Here is a 17,740-nt window from a genome sequence, read left to right as displayed (position 1 = left end):
CTAACCTTGGGGTTAGAGCAACAAAGAAAAGTTTCTTTAGAACAGTTTTGTTGCAACTTTTATTTTAATTTCCACTATAAATGTATAAAAGTGAATCTTGTGTGTGAGTTTTTTTTTTAATCTACTATTGAACATTTGACACTGGGGCCCCCACTGATGAACCCTGACCAGTATTTTCCTCTCCTTCTGTTTTCAGGAACTACCAGCACTCATATGTTGATTTTTTTCTTTTTGATCAATAATTCACAATTTCACATTCTCTTTTTTTTTATATATATTATTTCAGGTCATGGCAAAAGAGTTATCTTTAATTTTCAATTACAGTTTACATTCAATCTTATTCAGTATTAGTTTGAGGTATACAGCATAGTGGTTAGACAATCATATACTTTACAAAGTGGTTCCCCTGATATGCATTCTTAACCAATGGTACCATTTTTTAACAACCCAGTTTATTGATAAGGATTAACTATAGATTTTGTGGTTATGTTTGTGTTTTAAAGCACTTTTTAAATATTTGTCTGATACTGAACTACAATTTCACATGATTGTAAGCTTTCTACAGTAACTGTAATAACAATTTTCTGTTAGCAGTTCTTTGAAATCGTATCTTCAAATATCAGGAGGCTGTAAATTTTAAAAATCCAGACAACCATTCTGGTACTTCCAACATCCAGAGTTTATAGATGACACCAAGATTCTAAATATAAACTGAGTTTTAAATCTTGTTTTACATTATACTTAAGCTCTTTTTCTCCACCTGGGTAATTATATGTTACCTAACAGATACTTTCTGTGATAAAATATATATATATATATATATATATATATGTTTTACATAGTTATCATTGCAACATTATTTTTAAAGTATGTTTTTGGCAACTAATAGCCTTTTCTTTTTTAATAGGATGTACCAATGGGTCAGCATAATTTTCAAAATCGCACCTTAAGGTATGGAATATGTTCCACTTTCTAATTTTTAAAGGCTTATTATTTATTTATTTCTGAAAGTAATTATTGTCAATTACAGTAATTTTGAAGGCTACTTGTGAAAAGCCCTATTAAATTGCTTTCAAGCTTCTAAAAATAGGATTATTAGTGTTGTGTTATTAGAATTAAGACAGGGAAAAAGAAAACACCACCTGGTAATCACTGTAAAAGTTGGCATCGTTTTCTTAAAATGACTCTTCTTAATATTAATATGTAGTAAAAATTTGAATTTTCTTAAAATGAGTAGGTTCCTTAAAAATTACATTTTTTTCTGTTTATCTTAGAGATAAAAGGAAGATAAGTCTAGGCTTTCTGTAGTAAAAAGAAGGGCTGCTCAACCTCTCAAAAAAGAAAAGAACTCCCCACAAATGTCTTCAGGTCCCCTATCACCATCCACAGAGGAATCCCAGGCACTAACGCCTTTTCTTCCCATGTTCCTCTAGTTTTGGGAGTCAGGTTGGAATAGTATTGGTTTGGGAATTAAGTATTTCTTATTGAAGTAATTAAGATAATTAATGGAAGGCCCAAAACTCAAGCCCGCCATTCTTTCCCCACAGAGAGGTGGAATTATTCTTGTAGAAAATACATGATATTCAAGTAAAAAGTAAACACAATTAGGTAGATCATTACCTGCAAAACATGGCAAAGAATGCACATCAATCCCTCTAGGGGACTTTGTTGTAATGAGCCATAATTTATATTTTCTACACAATTTGAAATTTTAACATTGAGATGTAACTCTCCTAGCCTTCTGTTATAAGAATAACTGGGTTCTAGAGCTTTTGAGGCATTATGTTCGAAGTGACAAATACCATATTAAAGAAAACTGCAGCTAATTTTAGGAATATCATGGACCCCGTAACATAACTTGAGAAGGTGTGGCTTTTCCAGCCAATTAGACATTAGCACGTCTGCGAGCAACAGTGCACAGAAATTTCGTGAATATCCTTTCACTTTATTCTTAATATCTCTTCTATTATCTGTCTTCCCCTCTCTGAAATTGTGCTTCAGGAATCTGTTTTCTGAAATAACAGCTGGGAATGCCCAGTGGAGCACCAGTATTATGTGGGCAGTGTCCCCCGGGATGGCTGCTGTTTGGAAGACAGTAATCATAAGCTGTCTTTTGTATCTGTAGTAGGCATATGGAAAATCCAGTTTCATCTTTAGTATTCCTCCAAGGTAGACATGATGGCCGTTATCCTTTTAGAAGGGAAGAAAACTGAGGTACCCAGAGTAACACAGCTGGCAGAGGCAAGGCCAGGATTTGTGCCCTGACTGTTCTCCTGTCCTGCCTGCCTTCCTAAGAGCCTCCTCCATGTCTATTTGTCTATTCCACTCTCCTCTAGGGTGGGTGATCTTTAATGGTCCCAAGGCCTCATGGAGGGCCTCACCTGGGCTTCCCTTACGTGCCCTGGCTTTGTCACATGGCCTACGTCATAAAACCTTTCTGAGCTTCCAGCCTGGCCAAGTCTGTGTCCTAGACTGCTGAAGCATCATCTGAGCTAATGCACAACCTCTTCCCTGTCCCCTTAGCTATAAAAGCCCAGGTATGGAAGTGGGACAGGTTAGGGAAGGAGCTCAGGAGAAACAACGGAGAGAAATTGGAAAGAAAGAGGTGTTGGGGACAGTAAGTAATGGGGAGGCCAGTGGTGGGGCCAAGAGGCAGAAATAAGGACAGGAAGGTCAGAAACTCTGCAAGTCTGAGGAGCAAAGCCCTGGTTGGCAAGTTAAGACTCCTAGTGGGTAGGTTATCAAACCCAAGGGTATCTATTGTTTCCATAGCAGAAGTCACAAAATTAGAGAGAACACTACTGTCTATAGGTTAATCATTGTTGTTCAGATAATTAAGTGAATACAAAGCTGCAAAATCATATGCATTCATTGGCTACTTCCCATGCCGTATTTACTGCATTGACCGCTGTCCAAGCACTGTCCAAGCTAATCCCCAAAACAGATTCACAAAGGCGATGCCAACGTTAGCCCAGGCACAACACTGAAGGATTTTTTTTTTTTTTTCTGTGAGCTCAAGGTATTTACAACTGTTCCTGCTTAGACTTGGAGAGACTTCGAGATAAAGAAAGCCAGCAAACTGAAGGCAAGAAACTCAAGTCCAGTCAAGAGCTAATAAAAACAAAATAGGATCTAACATGTAGGTAGCTTCTCACCTGTGAATGAGGATGACCCAGACTAGATGATTGCTAAAGTTCCTGACCTTTTTATTTTTAAAGAAGAATAAAAAAAAAAAATTTCCTTCTATAAGCAGCTTGGAATTTGGCATGTTATCACCTCTTAATTCAGTTGGCTCTATATCTATATCTCAATCACTTAATATCATTCTATTTTTGAACCAAGACTGCCTTTGGCCTGTTTACAGAAGATAGGATTTGAAGTCACAAATTCAGAGAAGCTGATGAAATTTCAATGCACATCATCTCATTAGTGATTATTCCATGAGATTAAGTATACAAAACTATGGCATTGCATATGCAATGATCTTCTTGTCTCTATCTAGAGGCAGTTTTAAACTCAGGAAACGGATTTTTTATTCCAGAATAGAAAGTCCAATCCATTGGTAATTTAAATAACCAGAACACAGAGAAGCCGCATGCTCACTGCACGTTGGACTAAGTGACCTGCCGACACCTAGCCTTGGGTACAGGCTAGTTGGGGCCAGTTTGGCGAAAGCCAGCCTGTGCTTTCATTCTTTGCAGGTGTCTAACTTTTAGAAACAGTTATTATTTCGGTTTTCTCCTTTACATGTTAAGGCTAATCATCAAATTAACCTTGTGGAACTTACTGTGTTTTTGTCATAATTTATTTACAGGGCATATTATAGCTGAAGATTTTTTGCTTCTCTTACTGAGTAGTCTGCAAATATCAGTGGGGCTTCCTGTGAATAGTGCTTTCAACCATTGAGGAACATTTGAATACATACAATTAAGCTTTGATATGCCTACAAAAAGACTGTAGTTCTTCAAATTCTTGAAAACAAGCCAGTGAAAACATGAACAAGGAATAACTATTTTGTCAACCACACCAAATTTTTGCAGAGGAATTTCCAGAGCCAGTGTGTTCTGTCATAAAATAAAGTTTATGAAGGTAACCAGTGAAGGGCTAATGTGTCTCTTAAGACAAAAAGGTCTTTTATCTCAAACAGTAAGTAACTATCCTTCAGTATTGCTTTTGATTACCTAGAAAAATTTCACTCTAAGTGAATGGTAAAGCGTATTTTACTGCACCAAAAACTCTAGTCAATTCTCTTGATCCACAGAGTGGCTGCTGTTAAGAAAGAAAAGGCTGTTCATAGACTTGTTTCTTTCTTTTCTTTTTTTTCTTTTTACCTGATTAACCAAATTAAATAGAAGTGTTGGCATCATAGAAAAATGGGCTTAATATTTATTTTAGTAATAAGATTCTTATCCACTACATTTTCTTTTCTTTTTTTTTTTTTATGTAGAACCAAGTCACAAAAGAAAAGATTTGAAGAAGAGTTGAACGAAAGGATGATTCAAGCAATTGATGGAATTAATGCACAAAAGTGAGTACTTTTTTATCTTAAATTATCCTTCATCTCTTATTTCAAACTGTTATTTGAAAAGATTGTTATTTCCTACCTAATAAATACTCTCCAAGTAAATTACTAATAAGCAGCCAAAGATGTAAACATGGAAAGAAAAATCATAGCAAAATGTGTCCACGAGACAGTATTAAAGATCAGTAGGAACTGCATTATGGGAAAACCTTCAAGTTGTGTCATGTAATACTGTCCATTCAGAATGCATTTATTACAGAATGCAAAATCAGAGAATGTGGAGATATCTGTGTTATAAATTTCAGGAGGAGTCTTGTGCATTAGAATCTGAATTCATGGGAGTAATGGGAAGAAGACCAGTTTTTTTGGGGGGGGGCAGGGCAAAATATTATTCACTCTATGAAGTCTATGCATTTTATGAATGTCTATTTAGTCTATGAATTGCTGTTACAGTTTCAAATGGCCCCTGAAATGCAGAGAAAAAAAATAAAGAAAGTAGTGGCATTCATGGCCTGGACAGAATGATTACATTCATCAGCCTTTGAAACTATGTTAGGTGCTTGTTCACTCAATAAATTTTTGTTGAATTAAATTATAGTGTAAACATCAGTAGGGCCAAATGAAAAGCCTCAATGGAAAGGTTTCCACCCTTATAGAAACCTGACTATTTAATTTTTATCATGGAAGTTTACTCTTAAAAAATGTAAGTGATTTTTACATAGGACTCTGCCTCCAAACTTAAATTGCACATCTTTGCAAAACGTGTGCCCCTTCTAGATTGTTCATTTTATGTGTTTATTTTAGAATACATATAGGGCTTATGAAAGAATTACATGAGTGTATATGTGTGTCTGTGGGGTGTGTATGTATGTGTAATTGCATATATACACAATAAAGTGTCTTAGTCAGGCTACAGTTGCAGTTCAGATATACTGCTACATTAAATTAACACCTGCCTAAAGCCCCTTGTATGCTCTAAAGGCAACATGTGGTTTGAATTAAGTCATTTCCCCCAAGCACCAATCCTGTATTTGTGGCTTTAAAAACTCAATGTTAGGTGTTAGGGTCACAAGGAAAGAGAAACCTGGTCTTGATCACTTCCTGTCTACCTGCAGGACACAGACAGACAGATAAGTAAAACCTAAACTGGAAGTATGGGTCCCTGCAACTTAATGAAGAGCCAGTTTTATTTCTACTCTATAAATTTCACTTTTATTTTATTTTCAAGCTTATATTACCCCAGGAACATTTTTAAATTAGATTTTTCTTTCTCAATAAAGAAAAAAAACCTCACTTTAATGAGCTACCTGTATACAGGAATCATAGTTTGATAAATACACAGTTCTGAAACTGAGTATAGTTAAAATTTATCTTAAATTTTATTTTGTGTCCTTTTTTGTATATTAACCAATATTTTATCCCTCTAACTGGTCTCATAAAATAGAAAAATTACACATTTCTGCAGGTAGTACAATAAGAAATACCAAAAATATTTATTCCCCTGAATCTAAAGAACATACCTTTGAATCAAAAAGTATTGTTATAGCTCTCCTTTAATGGTGGTTATTCTAGAACACATTACCCTGACTTATGTGCCTCTGTTGAAAGTGCACTGTGTGTAGTTGAGCCTTCTGGGACATTCAAGCTTCTCCTGGCCCATGTGCTGTGAGAGCCTTCCCAGCTCTCAGATGTTCTGTGCACAGGGCTGTCTGGGAGGACATGGAGATGGCCCTCCTCAGACGTGCTGGTTTCCTGGGTTAACTTGTTGTTAGTCCTAATGTGAGACATTGTGTACACTTAGGGTCCCAAATCTGAAATCAGTAAGTGGTTGATTACCAGGTAAAATGTAACAGTTCACTTGGCCTTATCTCCTGGGTCCTCAAAGGCCTTCACCCTTTACTTCCTGAATATATCTCAAAGAGTCCAAATACATAGAGAGATGATCAATGGATTAGAAAGTACTATATTAATAAATTCATGTGAATTGATTTTTGTTTGAATAGATACAACATTTTTTGGAATTTTATGTAAAATATTATTTTATCCCTAATGTCTTAATATACATATGTTCTCTCCCCTATATATAGATGTAAACATAAGATTATATACACTTGTAGAAATATACCTATATACATACATATACATTATAATTCAGGTTAATGTATTTTTTAATTATAAAAATATTTAAGAAAAGTTAGGAAAATAGAAATATAAATTCATCAGTTAATGACCTAAACCAGTTGGTCACCATTGATATTTATTTTTAGATTTTTTTTTTTGATGCACAGGTTTCAATTTTTTTCTTACTTAACTTTATTTCAGAAAATGCTGTTAATTTTATTGCCAAAAGCATGATTCTGTCAGGCACTGTGCACCCAGCTTGCTTAGTTATATGTCTGGTGCTGCTGTTTAGCTTCTGATTGTATACAGCATTCCAGTGAAAAGTCTTGCCCTTAAGCTCTTTCTCTATTTCTTTTTTTTTTTTTTTTTTTCTTTTTATTTTTTTATTTTTTTTTATAATGTTTTTTATTGATTATATTGTTACAACAGTTCCAATTTTCTCCCCCTTGCTCCCCTCCACCCACCACCCCCCTCCCCCAGCAATCCCCCCCAAGTCCATACCCCTGGTTCATAGAAATTCACTATCCCCCCCCTCTCAAATATTAGGACCCTTTGTAATCTTGTAAAGGACAATGGGCGAAGGTCTCAAGCTCCTCTAGCTGCTTCAAGCTGGACATGGTCGTCGTCCTACCTACCCTTGGGTCCAGAAAACCCTAATAAGAGTGGGGGTGTGGAGGGGAGGGTGGCCTTCCCACATGGGGAAGGATCGTGCAGACTCCAGGTCAGTTGGCTGTCTCCGGTCATCGGCGTGCTTGGTTTAACAGGCTGGTGTCCTTGTTGTGTTCTGGGGGCAACAGATTTGGCGAAAAGGGTTAAAAGACATCATTCAATCCATAACTACTAGATGACAGAAGGCAGGGATTAATTTTTCAATGTTCCATATTAGGGAAAGAAAAAAAAAAAAAAAAAAAAAAGGCTTCTTTGTAAGAAGGTGTGCTAGGCACAACTCGCCTGTCCAAAACCCTTTTGCCCATTATACTTAGTTTGGGCTGAGGTAAATAGTTTAGGTATTTCCCCCTCTCAGACCTCTGGGCCTTTTCTGTCCAAGCCATTAGGATAGAAAAGAGAAACCCGTTTTAAAGTGAAGTCCACAGACCACCCCATTCTTCCCCAACCCAGCCATTTAGTTCAGCCAAACCGTTGAGTCTCAGGAGGCAGCGCTGCAGAGAGGATTAAGTGAGGCTTATGCGTACAGATAATCACTCAGGTAATGCGATCATAGGCTTATGTCCTTTGAAAACAAAAAACACGTGTTAATTTATGTAACATAACCCGCAAACAAGTCTCTAAATCTGGAGAAGAAACTTTTAAGACGGTTAGTTGCCCTGTTTTATACTATACTACTGATCATTGTGATTTTCCTTGAATAATAATTCTTCTCCCTAAGGTTACCCTCCTTGTCTTTAAAGGGACTACATTAAGTCCATTTTTAATTTATCCTGTTCGTTTGCATAGACATAACAAGAGCAGCAAATGATCACTTATGATCTTTAGTTCTGCTTTGCTGGAACTTACCCAAGGAATATTTGGGGTGACCTTCAGTCTGTTCTTCAGGGCACAGAAGCTGTGCCACATATCTGGCATTCATCCTTGCCCGTACACACCTGTTTTTTCCAAGTCTTTCTGGTCTTTCCTTGTGCCTTAAGGTCCCTTCTAGCCATCTTTCAGGAAAACAACCTTCGTTCCTTCCCTGGAAAGATTGCTGTGGACCGCACAACCAACCATGGTACCAGGCCTTTTATCTCACGGGCTTTTATTACCTTTGAAAGTCATTCCCAGTTCCTCAGGGCTTTCTGGCAACAATCTGAGCCCAAGTATGTTTCCTTTGGGCTTGACATTCCAGTCAAAGACTTGGTCAAAAAAAAAAAAAAAAAAAAAAGAACCTCTGTTGACAACTGGTCTTATTAGTTCTATGCAAAGGAACTTATGTCATTACTTACTTGTTTAGAATGCCAAACTCTGGAGGGATCAAATAGGGAGAAAAATATACAACGTGAAGGAAAATCTTTGTCCTAATATTCACTGAACTGGCATTTCCATTCTTCATATTTTCATTTTTCCCCCACTAAGAGATTTTGGTTTGTTTTTCCATTACAGTTGTCTCACTTTTTTAGCCCTCTTGTTTCCCTGCACCCTGTCCCTCCCCTCCCCCACATTTAGTCCCCACTCAGTTGCACCTGTCTGTGGGTCATTCATATATATATATATTTTTTAACTTGACCCATCCCCTTACACCTTTCTTTTCCTCCCCCCCGCCCCCCTTTTTACTGTTAGTCTACTTCTTGTTTACATACCTCTGGTTCAATTTTGCTCATTTGTTTGTGTTGTTCATTAGTTTCCTGTAATAGGTGACAGCATAAGGTATTTTTCTTTTGTTGCCTGGCTTATTTCACTAAGCATAATTTTCTCTAGTTCCATCCATGTTGTTGCAAATGGTAGAAGTTCCTTCTTTCTTTCTGCTACATAGAATTCCATTGTGTAGATGTATCACAGTTTTTTGATCCACTCATCTACAGATGGGCATTTAGGTTGTTTCCAGCACTTGGCTATTGTAAATAGTGCTGCTATGAACATTGGAGTGCATAGGTTCTTTTGAATTGGTGTTTCGGGATTTTTTGGATATAATCCTAGCAATGGAATTGCTGGTTCAAAAGGCAGTTCCATTTTTAGTTTTTTAAGGAAATTCCAAACTGTTTTCCACAGTGGCTGCACCAATCTGCATTCCCACCAGCAATGCACCAGGGTTCCCGTTTCTCCGCATCCTCTCCAGCACAAGTTGTTTGTTGATTTGTTGATGATTGCCATTTTGACTGGTGTGAGGTGGTATCTCATTGTGGTTTTAATTTGCATCTCTCTGATGGCTAGTGATGTTGAGCATACTTTCATATGTCTATGGACCCTCTGTATGTCTTCTTTGGAGAAGTGTTTGTTCAGGTCCTTTGCCCATTTTTTAATTGGGTTGTCTGTCTTCTTGGTGTTGAGTCGTATGAGTTCTTTGTATATTTTGGAGATCAATCCCTTGTCTGAGATGTCATTGGCGAATATATTTTCCCATATGGTTGGTTTCCTTTGCATCTTGCTGATGTTTTCTTTAGCTGAGCAGAAACTTTTTAGTTTGATGTAGTCCCATTTGTTTATTCTTTCCTTTATTTCCCTTGCCTTTGGAGTTATATCAGTGAAAATGTTGCTACGTGGGATATCTGAAATTTTTCTGCCTATTTTTTCCTCTAGGACTTTTATGGTGTCACGGCTTACATTTAAGTCTTTGATCCATTTTGAGTTTATTCTGGTGTATGGTGTGAGCTGGTGGTCTAGTTTCATTTTTTTGCATGTCCCTGTCCAGTTCTCCCAACACCATTTGTTGAAGAGGCTCTTTTCACTCCATTTGATGTTCTTTCCCCCTTTGTCAAATATTAGTTGACCATATGAACCTGGGCTTATTTCTGGGCTCTCTATTCTGTTCCATTGATCTATATGTCTGTTTTTATGCCAGTACCAGACTGTTTTGATTACCGTGGCCTTGTAGTATAGTTTGATATCGGGTATTGTGATTCCTCCTACTGTGTTCTGCCTCAAAATTGCTGTGGCTATTCGGGCTCTTTTTTGGTTCCATATAAATTTTTGAAGTATTTGTTCTAGGTCTGTGAGATATGTTGCTGGTATTTTAATAGGGATTGCATTGAATCTATAAATTGCTTTGGGTAGTATGGACATTTTAATGATGTTGATTCTTCCCATCCATGAGCATGGTATACGCTTCCATTTATTTGTATCTTCTTTAATTTCTTTCTTCAGTGTTATGTAGTTTTCTGTGTACAGGTCTTTTACCTCTTTGGTTAAGTTTATTCCTAGGTATTTTATTTTTCTTGTTGCTATGGTAAATGGGATTTTTCTTTCAGTTTCTATCTCTGAGTTTTTATTGTTGGTGTATAAAAATGCCTTCGATTTCTTAATATTGACTTTGTATCCTGCTATTTTGCCAAATTCACTTATTAGATTGAGTAGTTTTTTTGTGGAGTCTAATGGATTTTCTATGTACACTATCATGTCATCTGCAAATAATGACAGTTTTACTTCCTCTTTTCCAATTTGGATGCCTTTTATTTCTCTTTCTTGTCTGATTGCTGTGGCTAGAACTTCCAAGACTATGTTGAATAGCAGTGGAGAGAGCGGACATCCTTGTCTTGTTCCTGATCTCAGGGGGAATGCTCTCAGTTTTTGCCCATTGAGTATGATGTTGGCTTCAGGTTTCTCATATATGGCCTTTATTATGTTGAGGTATGCTCCCTCTATTCCCATTTTGCTGAGAGTTTTTATCATAAATGGGTGTTGTACTTTATCAAATGCTTTTTCCGCATCTATTGATATGATCATGTGGTTTTTGTCTTTCATTTTGTTTATGTGGTGTATCACGTTTATTGATTTGCGAATATTAAACCATCCTTGCATCCCTGGGATGAATCCCACTTGATCGTGGTGTATGATCTTTCTAATGTGTTGCTGGATCCGGTTTGCCAATATTTTGTTGAGGATTTTAGCATCTATGTTCATCAGCGATATTGGTCTGTAGTTTTCTTTCTTTGTTGTGTCTTGACCTGGTTTTGGAATTAGGGTTATACTGGCTTCATAGAACGAGTTTGGGAGTCTTCCCTCTTCTTGTATCTTTTGGAATAGTCTGAGGAGGATAGGAGTTAGTTCTTTCCTAAATGTTTTGTAGAATTCACTTGTGAAGCCATCTGGTCCTGGGCTTTTGTGTGCTGGGAGTTTTTTGATTACTGCTTCAATTTCGCTAGCTGTTATTGGTCTATTCAGACTTTCTGCTTCTTCTTGGTTCAGTTTGGGCAGACTATAGTTTTCCAGGAATCTGTCCATTTCTTCTAGGTTGTCAAATTTCTTGCCATACAGTTGTTCATAATAATTTCTTATAATTCTTTGTATTTCTGTGGTATCAGTTGTGATTTCTCCTCTTTCATTTCTGATTTTATTTATTTGGGTCCTCTCTCTTTTTTTCTTGATGAGCCTGGCTAAAGGCTTGTCAATTTTGTTTATCTTTTCAAAGAACCAGCTCCTACTCTTGTTGATCTTTTGAATTGTTTCTTTAGACTCTATGTCATTTAATTCTGCTCTGATCTTGATGATTTCCTTCCTTCTACTTGATCTGGGTTTTGCTTGTTGTTCTTCCTCTAGTTCTTGTAGCTGTAGGGTTAAATTTTTAACTAGAGATTCTTCTAGCTTTTTTAGGTAGGCTTGTATTGCTATGAACTTTCCTCTTAAGACTGCTTTCGCTGTATCCCATAGGTTTTGGGTTGTTGTGTGTTCATTATCATTGGTTTCCAGGAACTTTTTGATTTCTTCCTTGATGTCATTGTTAACCCATTCATTATTTAATAGCATGTTATTCATTCTCCATGAGTTTGAATGTTTTTGAGTTTTTTCCTTGAGGTTGATTTCCAATTTTAAGGCATTGTGATCTGAGAAGATGCTTGATATAATTTCAATTTTCTTGAATTTATTGAGGCTTGTTTTGTGACCTATCATGTGGTCTATCTTTGAAAATGTTCCATGTGCACTTGAGAAATATGTATATTTTGCTTCTTTGGGGTGTAAACTTCTATATATATCGACTAAGTCCATTTGATCTAAAGTGTTGTTCAGTGCCTCAATATCTTTGGTGTTTCTTTGCTTTGAAGATCTGTCCATTGTTGACAATGGGGTGTTAAAGTCCCCTACAATGAGTGTGTTGCTGCCTATATCTTTCTTGGAGTCTTTCAAAATTTTCCTTACATATTTGGGTGCTCCTAAGTTGGGTGCATATATATTTATAAGGGTTATATCTTCTTGATGGATTTTTCCCTTAAGTATTATGAAATGCCCTTCTTTGTCTCTTTTTATGGACTTTGCTGTGAAATCTGTTTTGTCTGATATAAGTATTGCTACCCCGGCTTTTTTTTCATGTCCATTTGCTTGGAATACATTTTTCCATCCCTTTACTTTCAGTCTGTGTAGATCTTTTGTTCTAAGGTGGGTCTCTTGTAGACAGCATATATGTGGGTCATTCTTTCTAATCCATTCAGCTACCCTATGTCTTTTAATTGGAGCGTTTAATCCATTTACGTTTAAGGTTATTACTGATAAGTACTTATTCATTGTCATTTTCCCCCTTTGTACTCGTGTTCTTCTCTGTTTCTCTCTGTTTCTTTATCTTTTTAGAGCAGACCCTTTAGCATCTCTTGCATTGCTGGTTTGGTGGAGATGTATTCTTTTAGTCTTCCTTTGTCTGAGAAACTCCTTATTTCGCCTTCCATTTTGAATGAGAGCCTTGCTGGGTAGAGTATTCTTGGTTGTAGGCCTTTGTTTTTCATTGCTTGGAATATTTTTTGCCATTCCCTTCTTGCTTGTAGTGTTTCTGCTGAGAAATCTGAGGATAGCCTTATTGGAGCTCCCTTGTATGTTATTAGTTGTTTCCCTCTTGCTGCTTTTAGGATTCTCTCTTTGTCTTTGGATGTTGCCATTTTAATTATGATGTGTCTTGAGGTGGGCCTGTTGGGGTTCATCTTCATTGGGACCCTCTGTGCCTCCTGGATTTGCATGACTCTTTCTCTCCTCATGTGAGGGAAGTTTTCTGTCATTAGTTTTTCAAAGAGGTTTTCTATCCCTTGCTCTTCTTCTTCTCCTTCTGGAATTCCAATGATACGGATATTGTTACGTTTCATGTTGTCCTGCAGCTGTCTTAGAACCTCTTCAGTCTTGTTCAGTCTTTTTTCATTTTGTTGCATTGTCTGGGAGTTTTTGTGTACGTTGTCCTCCAGCTCGCTGATCCGATCTTCTGCTTCCTCTAGCCTGCTTTTAATTCCTTCTACTGTGTTCTTCAATTCAGAGATTGTATTCTTCATTTCCTCCTGGCTCTTATTGATAGCTTCCATGTCCTTTTTGATGCTGGTATAATTCTCAGTAAGTTCCTTATAGTTCTTCTGGAGTTCACTGTAGTTTTTCTGGAGTTCTTTGTAGTTTCCGCTGAGCTCATTTAGCTTCTCCATAATCCATGTTTTAAATTCTGTATCTGATATGTTGCTCCCCTCTATTTCATTTAGCACTCTTTCTGGGGATTCTACCTTTCCTTTTGATGGGGGGTTGTTTCTCTGTCTCCCCATTTTTGTGATTCCTTTTGTTTGTTGGTGCTTCTTAGAATGATCAGTTCTTCCTGGGTCTGCCTCTGGTAGCGTCAGATCATGTACCAGACTGGCCCTAGGCAGCCTGTTGGAGACTTCCAGGGATCTACTCCCTTTGTCTCTCTTCTTTAGTTGTTACTATACTCAATCTGTGATCAGCCGTCAGGCTTAATGACCGTGGGTGTGGCAACTTAATTCCTGTAGGCAGGGCTTTTATTTCCCCTTAGTATGACACCACTTGGAGGGGGATGGTCTGTCTGCTGTACTGGGGCTAAGTCAGCACTGGCTCGTCCTGGGAGGGGGTTAGTGTAGCTTCCACTTACTCCTCCGCCCTCCTGGATTTCCGTCTGTGTTGTCCTTGATGATATTTCTTTAATCTGTCTGGTCGTATTTCAGCTACTTTTTGGTGGATCTTTTTCTCTGGTTAGTTGATTGAGAGTCACTCTGCCCACCTTGTCTTGAGTTCTTTTGTGAAGGTGTCAGTCATTCCTCCCCGAGTTTGTTCCTCCTGGATTGTCTCCTTAACAGGAGTGAGCTGAGAACGCTGCTCCTACTCCGCGGCCATCTTCTAACTCCTCTTTCTCTATTTCAATGACTTCCTTAAAACAGGTTTTATAAGTCAATCCCATATTTTTTACCATCTGAGAGATATGCATGTACTTATTTGTGTATGTATGTTAATACAGTGTTAGTGATATGACCTGCTTGCTCCTTATTATTTCCAACTGATTTTTTGAAAACTGTATTCAAAGACTATTTTTACTTTATAGAAATTTAAAAAAAAAAACATGACAAAGATTTCATTTGTATGTGTAATCTAAAAAACAGAATAAATGAGCAAGCAGAACAGAAAAAGGCTCACAGAGGGTACATTGTGATGGTTGCCAGAGGGGAGGGGGCTTGGGGACCGGGTGAGAAAGGTGAAAGGGTTCAGAAAAGCACAAAGAGGCAGTTACAGACCAGTCACAGGGATGGAAAGCACAGCAGAGGGACCATAGTTGATGACATTGTAGTAACTATGCAAGGTGTCAACTTGGTACTAGAATTATCAGGGAGACCACTTCTTAGTTATATAAGCATCTAATCACTGGGTTGCACACCTGAAACAAATAAAATGTTGTACATTAATTGTAATTTTAAAAATTATTTAGAAAGGTTAAAAAACATGACAACGAAAATATTTTCAGTAAGTGTTAAAGAATCAAAATCTCCTCGCCTAGAACTAGAATGGACTCTAAATGGGTTTGATGTTCTGTGATGTGTTGCTTGCTATAAGATCATAAAATGGTGCTTCTCTATGAACCAGATCCTTCGGAACGTGACGCTACCGTGTGATTCCAGTAAAACATCAGGGAACAGATGTACTTGGCTCCCTAGTTACTTAATTGAAATTAGCTGAGTTTCAACTTGGTATGACAGTTGGTTTGTAATATCATATTTTCCAAGGAGGGCATTGTGTGAATAGGAATATTACATTTGCAGATTCCATATCCAGTGATTTGGCATTATACATTTTTTAAAAAATATTCAATTTTGGATGATTAACAATAAAGAAAGAAGAATGCAAGTCATTTTTAAAAAGTAGTTCCAGATGTTTGGTTGGAGGTTTGGTTTTATGATGTCTGCCCTTTTTAATTCTAGGCAATGGCTCAAGTCTGAAGACATTCAGAGAATCTCATTGCTTTTCTACAATAAAATTCTAGAAAAGGAGGTAAGCTATGTTTTTATTTAGGATCAATCATTTTTTCTAAAATTTTAGTTTTTCCAATTCCTTCATGAAATTATACTTGTGTTCTTTTTTTTTTTTCTTGTGACATTTAAAATGGCTCTAACTCTTTTTACCTTTTTCTATGATTCTTTCATGCATATATTGTTTTGCCATAATTCTTGCAACTAAGCTTCTGTCCCTGGCTAGTCATCACTCTCAATAGTGCTGGTGCTAAATAATATCTGGAACATTATGAAACTGGAAGTGCAAAGAAAAGAGCAAAATCCAAAAAAAATTCTTCCTGATAAATTTACACTGACTTTGGACAAATTATTTCAACTTTCTGACAAAAATATGAGACCTCCCTATTTGGAAAAATTAGAAACTCCAAACCTTTAAGTTTTGTTGCATCTAAATAATTACACATTATGACTCATAAAGTAAGAGCTACTTCAGGCACATATATTAAGCAGACATTTAATTTTTACATGTCAAGTTTAACATGGATTTGCTAAAATGAATTAAGTAATTATTACAGAAAGGACAACTGTTCTAGGTTAGCTTTATTTTATTTGCTTTTTGTGTCGATCTAGAAAAGGAATAAGTTAAAGGTAATTTTTATTATACAACCATATAATTACAGCCTTAGTTTGAACAAAGGTATCATATTAAAATTCTGTTAAGAAAATTCAGTTTATTTTTTATGGATATTGAACGGAAAAATCAAATATAAAATTTCTTCCAAAATTTATTAGGGTTGGATTATGCAGTTATACCAAAACTTTCTTTTCTACTATGGTCAAGAAGACCAACTGTCTGCTTTTAAGTCAACATATTGACTATAGATGGTTTACCAAATTGATATTTCATGTAACTTATTACTATTATTCTGACCATTTTATCCTTGAATAACTTTAACACATACTTATTGTGTAAATGGTAAAGTATGCCCTTCCTGATAGAAGTGCATTTCTTTTATTAATTCTCCAAGTCACAGCTCTGCACAAAGCCCAGAAGAAGGTAGAAGATAAGGGTGTAATTGAATGCATAGAATGTAATCACATTTCTGCAATTTTGCTAATATAGCTTCTTCATCAACATGTAAGTTATCCGGCTTTTAAGTCACAAAATTCACCAGAAATATATTCTAGTAAATAGAAGGTGATTGTCATTTGAAAACATAGCTTTTGCTTACACTGTCCATGTGTACATATTTGCAGAGGCCAGTTTGAGTTGAGTTTTAGAGAACACTGTGATTTAAGCTCGCTTTTTGTTCATCTATCTCCTGCTCTTCAGCCCTGCAGGAAGGATACACAGCAGCAAGGCATTGAAGGAGAGAAGCATCAATTCACCACCCAGAGATCCAGCATCCCACACCAAAACCCCAGTGGCTAAAACCCAAGCAATACGTACTATAACTTCCCATAACTTGGGGAACAATCTGTGCAGATATAGCTAATGCAGCCTGCCAATACTGTCAGAAGGTTGCAATAGCATTGCTACAGAAACTTTATTTCCTTTAATTTTGTTATAAAACTCCCCTTTGAGAAGCAGCTGCAGCAGTGACTGTCTTTCTTCCTGCATAACTCAGGCAGGGACAGTCCCAGGTGGGCAGCTACACTGGTCAGTTTATGGTCCTGGGTGCGATGGAAAGCTGTGTGGCCACTTCTGATTGAACTGGACAAGTGAAAAGAATGCCCATCAGCCAGGCTCAGACGTGAATGCAGACCTAGACAAAGCCTGCTGGTCTTTATCTTGTGAATGTATTCACTACCTCTAAGTAACATTAAGATAAATAATAAAATAAAAGACCAGAACAAGTAAATGGAATGAGAAAATTGCATCTTATCAGTAAAATTCAAAAGTAAAATATTATGTGAAAAATTAATTGCTCTCCCCAAATAACTGTAGACAACAGGCCCACAGGGAATCCAGGGCACCCACAGCATTCACTGGTCCCATCATTCACTCTCTTGTCTTTGTGGTCTGGTGCTCTCTCTCCTTGCTGGAATGATGCAATTACCTTTAAATGGGTTTCTGAACAGTTCAACGTATAAGGGAAGCAGTCCTTGGAAGTTACAGCTCATTTGGAGGGAGGAAGCACTCATTGCCGGAGATGAACGGCCGTTGGCCTCAGCTCGTTTGTGCCACAGTCCACAATTTACGAGTGTGATGCATGAGCCGGGTAGAATTAGGCTCCCAGATGGCTGCTTCAGCCCT

The 17,740-nt window shown here is 37.1% G+C and overlaps 1 protein-coding gene across 1 annotated transcript in view; it reads left to right on the top strand.

Moving 5' to 3' along the window:
- The window catches only part of ADCY2 (adenylate cyclase 2), a 378,366-nt gene that overhangs the window by 270,753 nt on the left and 89,873 nt on the right, over positions 1-17,740 (top strand). Inside the window, exons 11-13 of the mRNA XM_090276238.1 lie at positions 908-951; positions 4,448-4,528; positions 15,454-15,523. Of these exons, the coding sequence (XP_090132364.1) occupies positions 908-951; positions 4,448-4,528; positions 15,454-15,523 (195 nt within the window). The remainder of the gene's footprint in view (positions 1-907; positions 952-4,447; positions 4,529-15,453; positions 15,524-17,740) is intronic.

This window comes from Furipterus horrens, unplaced genomic scaffold, assembly GCF_987537825.1.
Source record: "Furipterus horrens unplaced genomic scaffold, mFurHor1.1.pri manual_scaffold_5, whole genome shotgun sequence".
Lineage (NCBI taxonomy): Eukaryota > Metazoa > Chordata > Mammalia > Chiroptera > Furipteridae > Furipterus > Furipterus horrens.
Note: the sequence above shows the minus strand (reverse complement) of the source record. Positions and strands in the feature narration are given on the sequence as shown.